Source organism: Orcinus orca, chromosome 17 (genome assembly GCF_937001465.1).
Source record: "Orcinus orca chromosome 17, mOrcOrc1.1, whole genome shotgun sequence".
NCBI classification, from domain to species: domain Eukaryota; kingdom Metazoa; phylum Chordata; class Mammalia; order Artiodactyla; family Delphinidae; genus Orcinus; species Orcinus orca.
The window spans coordinates 62,540,058-62,558,674 of NC_064575.1; the positions used below are offsets into that span (position 1 = coordinate 62,540,058).

The 18,617-nt window shown below is 33.7% G+C and overlaps 1 protein-coding gene across 1 annotated transcript in view; it reads right to left on the bottom strand.

Moving 5' to 3' along the window:
- The window catches only part of CSMD3 (CUB and Sushi multiple domains 3), a 1,064,314-nt gene that overhangs the window by 263,865 nt on the left and 781,832 nt on the right, over window positions 1-18,617 (bottom strand). Inside the window, exons 29-30 of the mRNA XM_004265377.3 lie at window positions 10,735-10,873; window positions 7,217-7,404 (exon numbers count right to left, since the gene is read on the bottom strand). Coding sequence (XP_004265425.1) covers window positions 7,217-7,404; window positions 10,735-10,873 — 327 coding nt within the window. The remainder of the gene's footprint in view (window positions 1-7,216; window positions 7,405-10,734; window positions 10,874-18,617) is intronic.

Consider the following 18,617-nt stretch of genomic DNA (forward strand, 5'->3'; position numbering starts at 1 on the left):
AATAACTTTCAAAGCTAATAGTAACAGACAAATTGAAAAGTAAAGTCCATTCACAACAAAGAACTGTTTTCTGTGGACCCAGGTAGCAAACTAGAGAGACTGAGAGAATATTTTGAAAATATGTAGAGAAACAGATTAGTTCATCCATTCTGGTAAATAAGTAGTAGAACACTGTGTTGTTAACAGATCTGGGTAACACCTTAATATTTCCATTTTATTATTATTATAGATTACTTAAGAAATAAGAGAGATGAGCAACGTAAGGGACATCGCAAATTCAAGATAACAAATGTGATTTTCTACATTAGAATTTATATTAATGGGAATTCAGGAGGTGGGTGTACCTTTGGATAGGACTCGTGGAATCACTGGAATTTAAGTCAACAATATCTTGGTGTTCAGCTATTACAGAAATCATATTGTTATAATATATCAAAATCTGATTTATTTTAACAGAAAAAATATTTTTATTCCATTCATTAAAGTTTGCAGAGTTCCAAGTGCTTCAACATTTATAGGAAATGATGAGAAATTTATGCTTTAGGAAAAAATACTTCAATAGACTTCTCTGAATTCAACTAAAGAGGAAGCGGTGGGGGACTCTCCTGGTGGCACAGTGGTTGAGAATCCGCCTGCCAATGCAGGGGACATGGGTTCGAGCTCTGTCCGGGAAGATCCCACATGCCGCGGAGCAACTAAGCCCGTGCGCCATAACTGCTGAGACTGTGCTCTACAGCCCACGAGCCACAACTACTGAAGCCCTGGCACCTAGAGCCGGTGCTCCGCAACAGGAGAAGCCACCATAATGAGAAGCTCGCGCACCGCAGTGAAGAGTAGCCCCTGCTCGCCACAACTAGAGAAAGCCCGTGTGCAGCAACGAAGACCCAACGCAGCCAAAAAAGAAGAGGAAATGGTGGAAACAAACTTTTACATGATTTTAATATTTAGAATACCGGAGGAATGGAAAAGGTCCACTTTTTTTCCTTCCTTCCTTCTTTCCAACAAATACTTAAGAGTCCATTATCCAACTAACACCAGAAATACAGCAGTGGACAATTAAAAAATATTCTAGCCCTCATGGCTTTTACAGTCTATAAAGAAAATAACTAAATAAATACTTGTGATTGTGATGTGTGCTGCATAAGGAGAAGCATTCAGAACCTTCCTGAAGAACTGACATCTAACCTGAGCATTGAAGGGTAATGAGCAGACTAGGTGAAAGGGAGATGAGAGACATGAAGGGGGAAGTTGTACTAGAGCTTGTTAAGTCCGATAAACCTGATTTCTGAGCTTCACTCCAAAACTAAATAACTTGATCTCCCAAAGGCATGTACAAGCATGCATACACACACCAGCACAAGAAATCTGTATTTCATATATCATATTCAGATTTCAATAAAAAATTGCTCCCCAGCCCAAGGAATTATATTTCTTCCCAGATAAAATATGCATATGATACTATTTTAAGGAAAGAACCAGTAGGCTCTTTGGTCACTAAGAATGAGGATTTGGTGTTGCAGAGGTTGGTTTGTTTAATTTTTAGGAATAAAACCTGACATTGATCCTTTTCTTAAATAAGCAGGAAAACACAATGTAATTTTTAGGCAGAACAGCAACCTAACATTTACAGCTGTCCTTCATGAAACTGAACTAAATTCCTTGAGAGAAAAGGATTGAAATTACTATTTAAAAGGATTAATCTCTTTGACAAGTCTAACTGCCTAACATTCATCTTTTGAAAAGTTTGCTTTTTTCCTTCTTTAAAGTTTTCCCCAAATTTTCAGTGACATATCAGTGAATCTGTAATATGATACAAACCTCCTACTTTTGGAGGAAAGGGAAACATGGTTGACAAATTAAAAATATTGATTCTGTAACAATTTTATATTGCTAGCCTCATTTTGATAGTATTCATTTATCTCATTATTATGTTTACATACTGCTTTAAATCCTTGAATTTAAAGGATTAGCTTTCTATAAATAGCTTTCTATGAATAATACTGCCCTTGTTTATTTCCCTGTATGCCACAGCAATTACATCTGGAAATTTTGAGAACATCTGGAGAATCCTTATATAAAGGGCTAGGAAGCAGATGGAAAGATGATTTTAGTTTTAGAAAAAAAATGTGAGGCAGACAAGTTGATAGTATTTTAATGAATAATTAATTTAATAAAATAATTTACTTTATGAATAATTCATTTTATGAATCATTAAAATTTATGAATAATAGTAATTTGCCTACTGAATAGATCCCAGGTAAAAGAGCCCCTTGCTTTATATTCTCCAAATAAAGCATATTAGATGATGTCTGCTGGAAGACAGAAGTGATCATAAGCAATAGAGCTTATATCTTAGCTATAGATTTGTTTTTCATTTTTACAAAAAAAATATTTTTCAGAATTTCTTCCACATGAAATTAAAGTATTGTAAATGCTTATTTTAATGAAAAAGTTTGACATTAGAACGCTGAAAAATGTGTCTTGAAGAAGATCCAATTGGAAAAATTAAAGCTTTACTATGTTCTTGTTTTCATTTTATTAATAAAGACTTACAGATGGTATTATAATAAGGCTAAACTCCCTTCAAGCTGTGTATGCATTGTAGTCCCCTCATATGATCATAATAAGTCCCGAGAGGCTCTCTCTATTGGCAGATCCATAGTTCACAGAGGGCCAGATTTCCCAAGGTGCTTTTTGAAAATAAATATAAACCACACATGTATCTCTTTTATTTTGGAAAACATTGCTAAAACGTAAATTAAACAATTGGTGCAGAACACCTCTGGGTAAAGCTGAAATGTAATAGGTTGCTCTGTGAAAAGATGTATCTTACCTTAAAGTCATATGTTAATTTAGAAAGTAACTCATGATACGTTAAGGTTCGTGGAGAAGGTGGCTAACTTATGCCATATATAAACAACCATTGTTAAGTCTGCCACTGCAGATTTTTGGTGCATATAAATTGACATCCCCTATCAGCTAAAACACCAGCTGCCAGGAGGTCCCTTTCAGTAGCACAAGACTGTATATATTCTCTCTCCTTCATGTAAATAATATATTTTGTTAAAATAATATAGATATCACTACTATGAGTCACATTTATTAAATATAATTAGAATTATTTAAAACATACTTGACATCATTTAAAATAGCCTTAATACAAAAACAATGCAAAAGAGAGCATTGTTTAAAATAAAATACGTATCCAAGTATGAATTTCTTAATATTGTATCTCATTGAAATTACATTAAGATAAATGGAGACAAGACTGATTTAAACTCTTTGGGGACACTGCTTTCAAGTTAGCAAAACATCTCCCCTTACCTTCAAACGTCTACTTCTTTGCTCCAGTTTACTACTGTCTACAACACTGGAGCATATCCACCATTTGCTTTATGTAAATGTAAAATGGTATTCCTTCTAGAATCCATGTTAGCAAGCCTGTGTATTTGTGATGTTTGACTATAGCATTTGTTCACTGTTCAAATGCTTTGCACAACTACTATGTATTTGCAAACAAACAGAAATAAGATTCAGTCTATCTTCAAGAGGGAGATGAATAGATAGGTATGAACACAAGCAATGGCAACTATACTCTGGTGTGAGCTCTAATAGAGGTAGGTGCTGGACCTATGGCTTTTTAAATAAAGACCTACTAATACCATTATTTAGAGCAAGTCAGGACTTAAAAGCTTTACTTTTTCAGTGCTAACAGAAATCAACAGAGTCAAAGTATATAACATGAATTACAAATGACAGAGGAATAGTTCTTACTATCCAGGACATCCAGTTATACGTCAATTCATTTTGGGGGTGCACATTTTATCTTGAAAATTCGGACATGTTTGTTTGCCTATGGCAGAAATAAACATCAAGACTACTTTATTAGCTTTAAGGAACTAGACTATTAAAGAGATAACAGTTTTTAAGAAATAGGGAGGTTGATAGGAAAAGACAGATCCTGGAGACCCTGAAGTGGGGGATGGAATTTCCCTACAGATGAGAATTTTGAGGGCCAGTCCAGAAAATTAATTAGGTTGGATTTGGAGAGTATCATAAACTCAGCACTAACTTTGTAAAGAAATACCATCTGGAGTACAAAAATAAGACCTCATGAAATTGTGTGTAAGTGGGCACTGGTGTAGTAGCTGAGGATGGTGGGGAGTAGTTGTAGGGTCCAAGGAGAAGAATTATAGTTCATGGAATGCTTATGTATTTCTCTCTGCCTGTACTCTTATATTTTTATTTGCCTTTACTCTTATTGGAAGTAATAATTTATGTCATTTTATGCAATTCATTTTAACAATCTGATTCTCAATTTTGTCATTTGTAAAATAGGGATAGCAATACTTATCTCATAATGCTATTAGTTAACATTTTTTTGCATTTATAAGTGTGTCTGCTAAAGGGAAAGACAGAGATACTATATTGAAAGAGTTAATCATTGTAACTAGAATAAAGTATCACATAATGAGTAATAAATATTGTCCTATTTAAAAAAACATTGCATTGGTGTCCCTTTTCCTATGGCAGCATAAATCTTAACCTTTTGGAAATAATGGGACATGGAAATTGATCAAGACAGGAAACAGGAAGGGAAATACATTCAGCTGAGATATGGCAAGTAGGTTTTATCTCAAGTGCTAAATTACATGGATTTAGTAATGGCTACCTGGAATGTAGAGAAAGGATTGTGAAGTCAAGTTCAGTTTCCATGACAAAGAATGCTGTAACACATTAGCACAATCTGCCCTGAGTATGGTAGAATTTGTGGCATTCTTCCTGTGTCTGTTATCCTATGGATCTCTGGAAATGTTTTATTAAATACCAATTCACAATAGAACCTAGCTTTACTGACTTGCTTACAGTTTCCTTCTCTCTTTCTCTCTTTTTCTCCCTCTCCCTCTCCCATTCTCCCTCTCTCCCTCCCTTCCTCCCTTCCTTCCTTCCTCCCTCCCTTCCTTCCTTCCTTCCTTCCTTCCTTCCTTCCTTCCTTCCTTTCTTCCTAAACAGGTCTTGTTTATAAGCCTATCACCTTGCAGATATAAGCAGCTACTCCTAAAGAGGCAAGTTCTCATTTGTAAAATGCAGGACATGAATGTGTCTCTAAGGTTTCTTACATTTCAATAATGTTATGATTCTAATTATGTCTTGACTTAAAATAGAAAACACCTCTTTAAGCAACTCAAAATCGATCAGTTAAATAATTATCAAACAATTACAATGTGTAGGCATTATTCTAAGGCACTCATTGTATAGTGGTAAATAAACCGAGTTCTTGCTCTTAAGAAGCTTGCATTTTAGTATATATGTAGGGATTTAGTGGCATTAATGGGAGTGTGTATATTAAATAAATAAGCAAATAACTGAACAATAAAATATCAAGAAATGATATGACTTTGATAAAAGGAGAAAATTTTGATAGGATAGAAAAATCAAAAGGAGTAGAAAGCTCAAAATAAGATCAAAAAAGCGAATAAATATTAATAAACTCAGTACATCAAAAAAATGAGAAAAATACAATATATATGTACTTGAAAATAGGTTCCCATAATATATAAAACAAAAATCACTAGAATTTTAAGAAAAAACTAAAAATTAAGAATTATAATAGATTTCCCTAACTATTTCAATAATTGCTAGGCCAAGCAGATTTTTCAAAAATGGCAAGGGCATAAATATTTGAGAAATATAATTAGAGAGCTTGATTTAATGAGTATATATAAAAAACTGCACCCATAAATTGAATGACCCTCTTTTCTCCAAGCACACAGGGAACATGCATAAAAACTGACCATATAAGAGGCCACAAAACACATCTTAACATATGCCTCTTCCAGTGGGAGAGTTTTGGCATGTTGCTCAAGTTCAACTCTCCATAAGACCAATGCTTCCTAAACCATAGTCACAAAGTCTAAGCTTTCCCATGATCCCCTGGTTTGGAGCAGCTAGTATTTTCATACAACCCCAATAAATAGCTGGCACCCTAAATCCTTACTGTTTGGTAGCAAATAGCTCATATATTCTCCCACTGAGCAGGCCATTTTCTTACTTTGCTCTGTAAGATGAGAGACCCATAGAGGGTTCAATCTTTCCATCAGAATGAAGTCCATATCATGTCAGTGTTGAGCAGATACCTTGCTCTGGCAAGCATTTCCAAGTAATGATGGACATATTGGAGAGCTCCAAACAACTGTTTCCGGCTGACTTGTTTTTCATTTCCCTAAAAAAGCCTTCCTTAACCCATGCCATGCATGCCATGGGAAGTTGTGGAATTTATCTTGACTTCCTTTGACAGCCCTGAGGAAACAAACCCTTCTTCCCAGTGCAAATTCAGAAGGAGTTTCAATTGTATATGTAATATTATATTTATTAAAACAAGAATAACAAGATCTGAAGCAAATATGGCACCATGTTTGTCAAGCTGGATGGTAAATACTTTGAAGTTTGTTTTACTATTCTGTATAATTTTTAGCTATTGAAAATATTTCATAATTAAAAAAAAGAAAATCTAAGCAGTAAGTAATAAATTCAAAGTATGCATTTTCAGAACTCAAATGATCCCTTTATCAGTTTGTCCTTTATAGACTCAACTACTGAAAAATAAATTTTAACTTTAAACAACTAAGATCTAATTTGTCCTTATAGTCATTGAATATAAAACTTAAGAAAAATATATTTATAAATATCCAGAGCATTGTAATATTGATTCATTTAAATACTTGCAGAAATATTCTAAAATATTATCATCATCACAATTTACCCTATTCTGAATATTGACATATTTAAATATTTTTTGACATTTTCTGAAACATGATTGTCAAAATACTTTGTGAGTAGTATACTTTGTGAGTATTCTCTTTATCACTGAGAGTAGTCTCTGAATACCTGATATTTGAGTGAATCCTCAGCTTCCAAAAAATGACTTTGCTTTTTAAGAAATATTTTGTGGTCTCAGCCAACTCCTGCAGTATACTAATTGCTTATTTGTTTGCCTGATACATTTCCTTTGGTAGTAATTAGGAAAATGCTAATTTCCTTCTCACTCATAGGAAAAGTCTACAGTGAGAGCTCTTTTGTGAGCTGAATTGTAGGTAGTCTGCATTAAGAAATGCATATATTACTAACATCTGACAATGGTCAATACAACATTATTCTCCTGTATAAAATGTTCAAAATTTAAATCATGATGCTAAAATCAAATGTTCACATTTACCTTTATATTCTAAATGAAATCCAGTGTAACTAACAGATCCATCACTCCGAAAAGCCAAATGCATGGTATTTGAGCTGCTTTCTATTCTCTCTGGTAACTTACTGTCTTGAAAACTTCCAATCAGTGGGCTATTACTGTCTGGTCCATCATATATATAGAGGAAGTCATAGTTTGGTTCTATGCTAAAACTAAAATGAAAGAAAAAGAAAGCAAGCAAGAAAGAAAGAAAGAAAGGGAGAGAGAAAGAAAGAAAAAAGTGGAATGGTTATTACTAAGGTATTAAGCATAATAGTCACATAATCATATATTAATTCAATCAACATCTTTAAAAATAACAACAGACCCTGTCAAAATAAGCTAATTTGAAAATTCACCTGGCAACAGCACACTGAATATGCATATCAAATCAGCACTGGAAAAGAGAAAAGACACCTTGATATTTTCAAATATTTCTAAGTTGGCATTGTGTCTATAGGGAATAAAAATGACTGTAAGGCAAACAGTTTATAAGCTGATGAAAGGATACAGGATTTGGAGTCAGAGTTTAGGTTCAAGCATTGCTTCTGCCTTTGTTAGCTACATATCCTTATGCAAGTTACTTTATATCAGTAAAATGTGTAAGACAATAACCATTTTTAAAAATTTTTCTTCCAGATATTTTACATCATAAAAATGCAACCTCTCTTTTGTCTGTCAATGGTACTATTTCCCTTGAACTTCAAAATTTAAGAGCATTTTTGCTGTTTTAAAATTCACCTCACCATGTCAGATTCAAACAAAAGTTGTAAAGACAAAATTTGCATTTAAATTACTCAAAGCACCACACATTGTACTAGGTATTCTTTTTCCTGAAAGTAAATATATTTTCTTCTTTTAGAACCTAGTATAGGCAAATCAAACCAATACACTCTTCATCAAAATTAGTGTGTGAATAAAGACATTTTAGCATGTAAACTATTCAAATCAATATTTGAATATTGCAAAATTTGCATGATAAACTTGCCTTAAAACCTTCAAAGTATGAGAATTGTCCCATAGTGATTACAGAACCCACATACTTAGAAGGCAGAAGACATGTAATCATGTGTCTATTACCTAACTCATACTGTGGCAGAGGAAAGGATGGACTCAAGTGGGTCATTAAGAAAAGTCAAGAAGTTCATGATATAAAATAAAACCAATAAACCTTGCTGTTGTTAAACATCCATCAATGGAGAAACTATTTTGTCAAGTTTTACCACCTCTGCATCTAAACAAAAAACTTGCTAGGTTGGGAGATACTATTTCCAAATCCACTAGATTGATAGAGGTTGTTTCCACAATTCTAATCCTTTATGTATACATGTACAAGGGAGAGGAATCTAGCTAGTTTACTTGCACATAAATAGTGGTGAAGAAAGACTGGGATAATGCAGAGGTTACCAACTTCCCGTATAAAGGGACAATGCAACATGAGAAAACTGGGGGACCACCATATTGTTATATTTTGTTTTAATAGTAGCTTCACATGTCTGATTCAGTTAATTACTCTTGAAACCTTTCAGAGAGTATGAGGCCTGAATTTTGGTAATGTAGCAGAAGTCAGTGGTTAAGGTCTTATTTCATTACTTACTACCCTTGTTCTGGGGTAAAACACAACTTTCTGAAAGTCATGTCTTTTATCGTTAAGGTTCGATGAGAATTACAATTTCCTTACCTATCTCACTATTGGAAGAATCACTAGAAACAAGTTCTTTGTAAAGGATATAGTAAGTATAGTCTAAATGTACTATCTTTGGAAGGCCAAAATCCTATTTAACAATAGTAATTTCAGTATTTTTTGTTTTAAATTTCTAGTTTGGGTTTAAATAAATAATTCAAAATATTGATTTATAACTTCTCTGGAAATGAGAATAAAACAAAAAACAATCTTTTTCTAGGAATCTTTAGAATGTTATCTATAATAATTATTTTTCCTTAAAAACTGGAAAGATAGTACATTCCAATAGTATGTTCTATTTTACAAAGCACTTTCATAAATATTAACTTGGTCTTGTCAATAATCCTCTGGTATAAGGAAGAGATTATCATTTCCATTTTCCCAATGAGGCCCTAAAACGTCAGTGGTCTCCCTAAGATCACATAATAAATGACACAGCTGGAAATCAACTTTTGGTCATGCACTTCATGTAATACAGCCTTCTACCACTCAGTTATTAACTACAATAAATTTTTTAAGTAAACTAAGCCCTGTATCATACACCCTGACATTTCTAATGTTGGTACTGTCATTTCCTCTACTGTAAAAATGGGAAAAGTAGTACTTACTTCAGGAAACTGTCTTATAACTGAGTCCTGGCATATAACTAACATTGTCATCATTGTTGCTTTGTTATTACCAATTATCAATGTATCACTACAAATTATAGAAATAATTCCATATATTTTTACTTTTTAAATTTTTCATGAGTTTGAATTACCCTTTTTTTAATTTCTTTTTTTAAACCTGGCTTCAACATATTAGAAAGATTTTTCAGCTTAATATTTTACATAAATAACAAGCACCTTTGACATGCTAGCAGAAGAAGGGGCTGTGTTAATAGAGCCAACAGACATCAGTCTTGGACATTGAAGATTAGGAACATTTCTAGTTAGAAACGCTTTAAGTTGCTGGTACCTAACATTCCCATTGAAATCTTAAGGAAAAGAGTTAGGTCAGGTTCTGTGAAACAGCTGTTAGCTCCATGTGAGGAAACAGAGGCTCATTCATATAAGTAACTTACCCAAGGTAACACAAATGATAGCGGCAGAGCTGGGGCTCAAACTCAGTGGTTTCTTTGCCACACGGGAAACTGCATCCTCTACTGCTTCAGTACTAAGCTAACCCTGCAGCTGATACTGCTAAATAACAAATGTAAATTTTGGAACACCTCATGTTAAGTTCTATCAGGAGGCAAGTTCTGCTGAGAGAGTATAGGAAAATACCCATCAAATTCTTGTCAGCTTGACTTAATGAGACCACCAGCAAGGACAGTAGGTAGAATATGTATCTTCCCAAGTCCAGTGGTGGTGCTGCACCTATGGGTATTTAGATACTTCAAAAAAGTTTTCAGTGGTACACATATGGGAGAAAAAATTCCTTGAAATACTGACCTTTTAATCTTTAAGTTTAGGACAAACAGAACTTTTTGAAACAGTGATGGTAAGTTCAGGGAGGGAGGAAATGTTATAAAGATATAGCATTTCGTGACAGTCAATAAACTACTCAACCTTTAACACATCTCCTCTATATTGGAAACTGGTGAAAGATGCTCACTCATCTGTAGTTCTGTAGCCTTCAGAACTACATTGGCATCTGTGCTACTATACAGGGATTTGTAAACCGTTTATTGCAAAATATTAGCATTGAAATCGGTAAAAAACAACAACAACAAAAAAAAACCTAAAAAATGTCATGCAGAGAAATAAATTTGCCTAGTGAAATGCTAAAGCAAATGAGCAAAAAGATTTTTAAAATGTGGAAATGTATGGGAACTCACCTGATAAATGCCAAGGAGATAACATAGTCTGTGTTCACGGTGAGAGTCCAGTCACAGTCCCTGCTGTGGGGATATGGGTGAGGGAAGTTTGGTGAAAGAATAAAGCCTGAAGATCCTGTTAAATTGCCTCCACAGGGTGCTTTAATTTAAAACAAACAAACAAAACCCCTTAAGTGATTAATAAAATGTATTATATATCAGTATTTGTAAAAACACTTATTTTAAAAAGTTTAGGTTTTGTACAGATGATTTTTTACAGTACTGTATGCTTAAATACTGCATTATCTTTCAAGAAAGACAATTAAAATACTAAATACATACATACATACATTGAATTTAGCTCCTTTACTGGCTTCAAACAATAAGAAAAAGTTATATTTCTTTCCCTTTCTATTACTATTTTGTTTCATGTAAAAGAAAAGCATTAAGAAGAGGAGTAAAAATGGTTTCACCCTGGTTACTAGGAAAAAATCTGAAGGTTACTGCAAAAAAGATAGAAACAAAACAAAGCAAAACAAAATCTCTAATAATAAGTGGAATAATAGAATATGAGATATTTAGCTCATTTTCAAATCTTCCCTGCTACCTTTATTTACAGAGAAAGAGGCTTTGATAATGGTTAATGAGTGAAAATGGATAACTATCTGAGAACCAATAGCACTTTACTCCTATACTGAGTGTTAGGATATTCTTAAATTCTAGTTGCCTGACTTGTTGATGAAAATAGACAGTTGTTATTATTGTGGCCCAAACAAAGGTTTCTGTAACACTTCAAAGGAGAGTCTCAAAAAATTGTCAGAGAAATTCAGAGATTAGATTCTTCACGGGATTATTGTCGGAGTCTGTTAAACACAGATTGATCAGGAAATAATATATTACACAAAGTTGGCAGCTGCAGAAAAATAGATAAATTAAGATATGGAGGGCCCTGGTGGTGGAGTGTGAGAGTGGGGATGTAAATATAGGTATGCGCACCGAGAAAGAGAGAGATTGAGACCGAGATTGGGATTCTCATGATGTAATGACGTCTCCTACACATAATCACCACATCATCATTGTTATCTGAGTTTTAAAATTATAGTTTTCCTCAGATCAATTTTACCATTCAGTTGTAAGGCATACGGGATTCTCTTGACAGCATAAAACTGGTTTTGGAAGGAGGAGAATTTTGGTTCTGGTAACATTTCAGATATTTGTTCTTTGCCTGAGCCTAGATATGCAATATCATCATTAGAATTTGGTAATTTTTACCATCTTAAATAATGGATGTCTGCTATTATTGATACATTTCCCCATGACCCTCTGCTACCTTTGTCTCAGTGCCTCAGTCACAGTAGATGACCTACTCTACTGAGAATATTTATTTGCTGAGCCTTAATTTATTTACCACGACTTACCTATCACCTGTATGGTTTTTGTGGTGTATCAAATGATTAAACAAACTACCTCAACTTTAGTTCTCCCTATTCAAACTTCAACGCTTCCTGAATATTTAACGAGTCCCTCCTATTAATCAGGATAACACCCTCGACTCAATCACACAATCTCTCTTCCTTCTCCAGAACCTGTGTTCATTTGTCTCCTTTATTCTCTCTGGTTTCTTCCCCTTTGTCCACAGGTGTTCAAGTCTCTTTCATCCTAAAAATAAAACAAAGTCTCCTCTAGCCTATTTCCTTTCACCTTTTCTTCAACTGAAAATGTTGAATTTTACCTGATGGTTAAGAAATCCCCTCACCCTTTTGTGTTTGGTTATATGGGTTCACTGTGAAAAACCACCCTTTACCATCTGACTCAGATAAGATTCACTTATCAGGTCTTTGATAAAATCCTTTAAATAAGCCCCCTCATTTTCCTATGACAAGACCAGACATGGACCCTGCAAATTCCCATTCTTTGACTCAAATGATTAGTTGAATTGCTTGACCTCACTGATCAATCATAATAAACTGCTTGTAACCAAACTTTGGTCAAGCTTCTCTCCTTTCTCTAGGTCCTTGAACTCTGGCTCTCCCTCAGCCTTGAGTGAGCACACAACCCCTCCTGAGGATAGGCTGGACTCAGAGTACAGCATTCTGGGCCACTCTTTCATTTCACTTCCCCACACCTGGTTCTTTCCAGCCTTGTGTACTCCTCTCTATAAAAGAAAAATCCCCTTTTCCAAATTCTTCAGGTGCTGGAAGATCTCACCATCACATTGCTCTTCCTATCATAGTAGTACCACTACCCACACACTATAAAAATCCTTTTTAGTTTTTAAATGATCACCATCATGAGTGTGGTGAACATCTGTCTTATCATATAGTTACAAAATTAAAGAAAAAATTTAAAAAATTCCTTGTGATGAGAACTCTTAAGATTTGCTCTCTTAACAACTTTCATAGATAACATACAGCAGCATCACATATCATGGTGTATGTTACATTCGCAGTACTTATCAATCTTGAAACAGGAAGTTTGTGCTTTTGAACCAATTTCATCCAATTAGCTCTCCCCGACCCCCTGACTCTGGTAACCAAAAATATGATCTCTTTTTCTATGAGTTTGTTTGTTTTTGAATTATAATTGACCTACAACACTGCTAGTTTTCGGTGTATAACATAGTGATTTGATATTTCCATACACTACAAAAGTAAAATTGTACAATAATTCCTTGTTAATAAAAGTCTCTCCTCACTATTTTGAATTTGTTTTTTATTTTACAACTACACCTTTTGAAAAGGAAGTCTAATCTCATTCTCTCTTTCATCACCTATGTACTATATGTACCTGTAGGCAGACTAACATGATTAGCAAAGCAGGTCACTGGGAAAAAATAGTTTCTTAAGTTATATCTTGAAGAAAAGTACCAAAGTATTCATCCTGAAAAAACTTATCTCAGGCTTAGAATTTTTTTTTTTATTTGAAATTATATTTAGAGAGACAACAACCTTTTTGTTGCTTAGGGACTCTAGATGTCTTTATGTGGTCCTTCCCACCTCTCCTGCTCTCTCCACCCATTGCTATTTCCCTTAGCCTCCGAGCCTCCCACACATAACACTCCCTAGCTCATCCTCAAATGACTTTTGTATTGACTAATATAGGAGGGTATTTTTGCCTTTATCTTTCTCTTCATATCTGCAGTCATCCTTATCTGTTGACTTTCACCGTAAATTCACTCTCCTCGTTTTTGGAACTCCACTTCTAATTTTCTTCTGATGTCTTTGTACAGATCTCAGTTTTATTGGCAAGCACTTCTTTCACTTCATCTTATAATTTTGGTATTCTCCTGAATTCCTTACCTAATCGTCTCTAATTTTCACGCTATTACATTTTTCCTTGTTGCTCATGTCCGAATTGTGAGTTTATCTTCCACTTACATACTGATAACCCCTTTTTCCTATCATCTCCAACAGATTTCTCTGCTTAATTCTAAACCATATGCTCAAGTGCTTACTGGCTATCTCTACCTGATCACTGTGGGTACATCAAGCACAGAATATCCAACATATCCAAACCTCAACTCAAATTTCTCCTGTATTCCTAGGTTGTTTGGTTAGCACTATCATCCAACCACATATATTCCCAAGCTAGAGGCCTAAGATTCTTCCCTTTTCTTTATTGCACCCTTGACTCCAGTCTATCAAGAAGCACTACCAAGACCCTACCTCAGTTCCTCATAGATATTTTTCAATCTATCTCTTCTTTCCTTTTCTAATACCACATTTCTAGATCTGACTCTTACATGCCTCCAGAATTATTGCAATATTTTTTGTTTCCCATGCCTCTAGTATAATCTCGTTTCCTCCATTTCATCTTCCCAGTGAAAACATCTAATCATACTATGTCCATGCATAAAATTCTGCAGTTATTACACATTGCCTAAAAGATAATGTCCCGACTCCAGTATAGCTTTCATGTCTTGACTCCTGCAACCTTTCCAATTGCATCAACCACCAATCTAGACACATAATTTACACTCAAAACTATCATTTGCTTGTTCCTTGTATTTACATGCCTTTATGCATCCTATTTGTTTTTCCTGACATGTCTTCCCTTCTACCTCTATATAACTTTTACTTAGGTCTCAAGATTCATCACTGCCTCCAGGGAGTTTTCCTAGAAATTCTCAGCCTGGACTCTGCTTCAGCTCTCTCCAACACACTCTAGTATCCATAGCAACCTGTGCCTATCTCCATCATTTCCCTTACCATATTTTATTTAAATATTCCTTTCAGGTATCTGTATTCATCACTAATCTGCAAGCTAAAGACTGTGTTTTATATGTTATTTTCTATGTGAGATTTGGCATATACTACACATTCCATAAATGTTTGTTGAATTGCTATTGACTCCTTGTATTGATTGTGAAGATTAAAGATGAATAAGTCTGAATGGCAATCTAATTTGTTTTGATAAAAATAATAATTTGTTTTGATAAAAGCTATATGTTTTGATTAAAATAATGACACATTTTATCTTTGGAACTTTAAAAATCATATGTGAATTTGAAAAATGTTAGAAAAATATGTGTAATAGCAAATGCAGTTACATATGTGTATATATATATGTATATATGCACAAAAGGCAGGAATGTTTTTTGTGTTTTTTTTCACATTCTAAGGAAGTGGTATCATTTGTACTTTGGGGGATCATGGGGGCAATTTTATTTGTTTGTTTCAGTTCTCCTTATTTTTCACAGGAAACTTTGCTCTTTTTTATTGTTAGCAATTTTATACACATGAACACATCCACATATACGTTTATATGTGTATATCCTTTATCATATAAGATATAGGAAAATCCATTACACATATTTTTAAGTATCTTACTGGATATATTTTGTGATTATACTATTATTGGAGCATAAGATCCTTTAAAATTCTTTTGATTCTATTATTAAAATTATTTATTGAGGTTTTCCAGATAAATTTCATAACTGTAGTAGATTTTGAAAATCTATAAAAGCCATTGAGACAAGCTGAGACATAGTATCTAACATTTGTATATCCCAAACAACTCAGTAGTAAAGAAAACTCTCTTTGCATTTAATATATTAAACCTTAAATCCCATTTGGAAAATACATCTTTTACTTTTATGCATCTAATCATAAAGCATCCAAAATAAGATTCTCTTTAAATCAAATATATTTATGAATTAAATTTTCAGTTAGGTTCCATAGAGTTCTGACACATTAATGATTTGTTCTGCGTGTAATTTCTTATGAGACAGTTATACAGGCAACTATTGATAATGATTTTACAATCTTAATTTTTCTCCCCTATTCAGTTTTGTGTCTACTGTCTTAGCAGCCCACCCATACTAATGTCTTTGTTATTTACCTTCATATTGAGTGCTGTTACTTTCCCTCTGGCAATGTCAAAGTAATCTTCACACTGTCAATTCTGTTAGAATGAATTCTATTAACTCTCTTAAAAATGACTGTCCTTCTGCTTGGTGTTTGCTATAAGGTTGACTACTTCTACATGCAAGCAAAATGCTTTATGCTCCAGGGTCTGAGACATAAACTTATGAAGTTTCTAAAAAGTTCAGGGTTTAATCTTTGGCATAGTATTTCCAATCATGGAGTTCTTTCTTATAAGTTTCAGAGGTCAAGTTTTCTGCAGCTTAGCAATTTTTCAGACTTTTTTTTTTTTAAGGTTACTATCTTCCTCAGAGAAACTCTAATGCATACCCTCTCCTTAAGCAATCTTTTCCTACCAAAAAATTATACACAACACCACTGTCCTTACAAAAAATTCCCACAATCTGCTTAATTAAAGTAAAATTTGGTGTTTAACTTTTATTTTCTAGAATTATGACTTGCTGGCTAAAGTCTTGTCTACAAATGGAATTTTATAACAGCCTATCTCAAAATTCTTTACTCTTTTAACCTTTTGGATTTTCGTGTTTTCTAGCATTTCAGTGTAAAGCTGTTAAATGTTTCAGAATTCTCTACATGACAACATTTGACATAATATAGCCTTTCTAGTAATTCTAATAAATAACACCCGTTTAATAGGTCTAAGAATCACAATAAAACAATAAGTTCCACAGTAAGTCTGTGGAATTCTGTCATTTCCTCTTTACACAAAGATTCCCTTTACAAGATACTCAAATTCCAATTAATTTGAACGTGGCATTTTAGTTTAATTGGCATTTTTTTTAGGTTAACTGTCCAGTAAACAAATGAAAACTTCATTGTTTCAGTCCCTTTTCCTTTGAAAATATTTTTTCTCCATATTTTTTCCTCTGCTTTTATGAGTGTATTTATAGTAAATGTAAATTAATCAATGTTTGATGATTTGGAATCTTGCAGTGGTACATAGAGAGCAACATAGGTATAAACGGAAATAAACTGCAAAGGAAAATATGGCTAAATCTGAACTGGCTCAATGTATGCCCTTATTTTGTGCTTTTTTTATGTCCCTTTAATAAGCCTTTTCCTTATCATCTGCTCCATTTTCTACAGAAGTCTACAACTATCTGTCCACTCCCTGCCTGGTTTGAGCCTTTAGATGTGTTTTGTTCTGCGTATTTTGTTTTTTTAAATTCCAATGAATAAAATACAAAAAATGTGATATGAATTCAGACTTTTTAGTTTTCACTTTACTAGAGAAGTTCACAAAAGGATTTATTGTACTGCTAAATCCTCAGTGCCTAGGTCAACACATAGGACACACTAATGAATTTGAGTTTGCAGCTCTTGCATGAGAAGCATAAAATGGGGTAAAGTAAATCTGAATAACTGAGTGCCTGATTTGTTCACTTCTGACTGAGGTCCTAAACACTCTTTTCCTATTATCATGTGATTTCCCCAGTGGGGAAATGATTATTGAAAATGTATTTATGAGTTAGATATAAAGTGAACAAAAATAAGGTTTTCTCTCCTAAAAGTGCTAAATTTGCATGCTATAAGAAATACACTGAACAAGATATGGAATCTTCTCCCAAGGTGCTTGCAGTGTAGTAAGGGAAAGAATATGATAAATAAAATTTTGAGTACACATAACGTACTTTGGGCAAACTGTATTATACATTCTAGATGATGCCAATTTTAAAACACTTGAGCTCAAGTTTTGAGATTAAACTAGCTGAATTTAAGAACCTTAATAACGAGATTTTTTTTTAAGATTATATAGCAAGTTTTCTCACTATTTTTACTCCAAAGGTGGTATATCCCTCTAACTTTTTCTCAGACCCAGTAGGGAAATAATATGTATCTTAATTTCTAGAGTTAAACTTGGAGATTCAAGAATAGACCATGGATTCAAAAGGCAGAGAGTTGGAAGTATGAACCAAGTGGTTGCAAATCCTTAGATCATCAAAATAAAAACTGATAATTCATTTGGAATACATGGATTGAAGGGAAAGTCAAAGCTTTGAAACTCAAACATAAGTTCTGATAAAATTTTCTTTCTTAGAAGGAATAACCATTATTGAGGCAAGATCAACCTGGCCCATTTTAAATAGAGTCTGAATCCACTCTTTAAATTTTAAAAGTAGTGAATAACTACATTTGTATAGTAGAAAGGGAAGATGAAGATTTTTCAAGAACTTTGATTCTATTTTTTCTTTGGAATTTTATTTTATTTATTTTTTTATACAGCAGGTTCTTATTAGTTATCTATTTTATACATATTAGTGTATATATGTCAATCCCAATCTCCCAATTCAACCCACCACCATCCACCCTGCCACTTTCCCCCCTTGGTGTCCATACATTTGAAGAACTTTGATTCTTTATTGTTTATAGACCCTCTCCTCAGGGGAAAAATAACAATAATTTATAATTTTGTGCATTTTTGGAGGGTCATAGACCTCTGAAATCTTATACTCCCATATAACCTATTCCAGAATACTGTTCTTAATTAAAACACTGAAACCAGTTTTTAACCATTGTTTT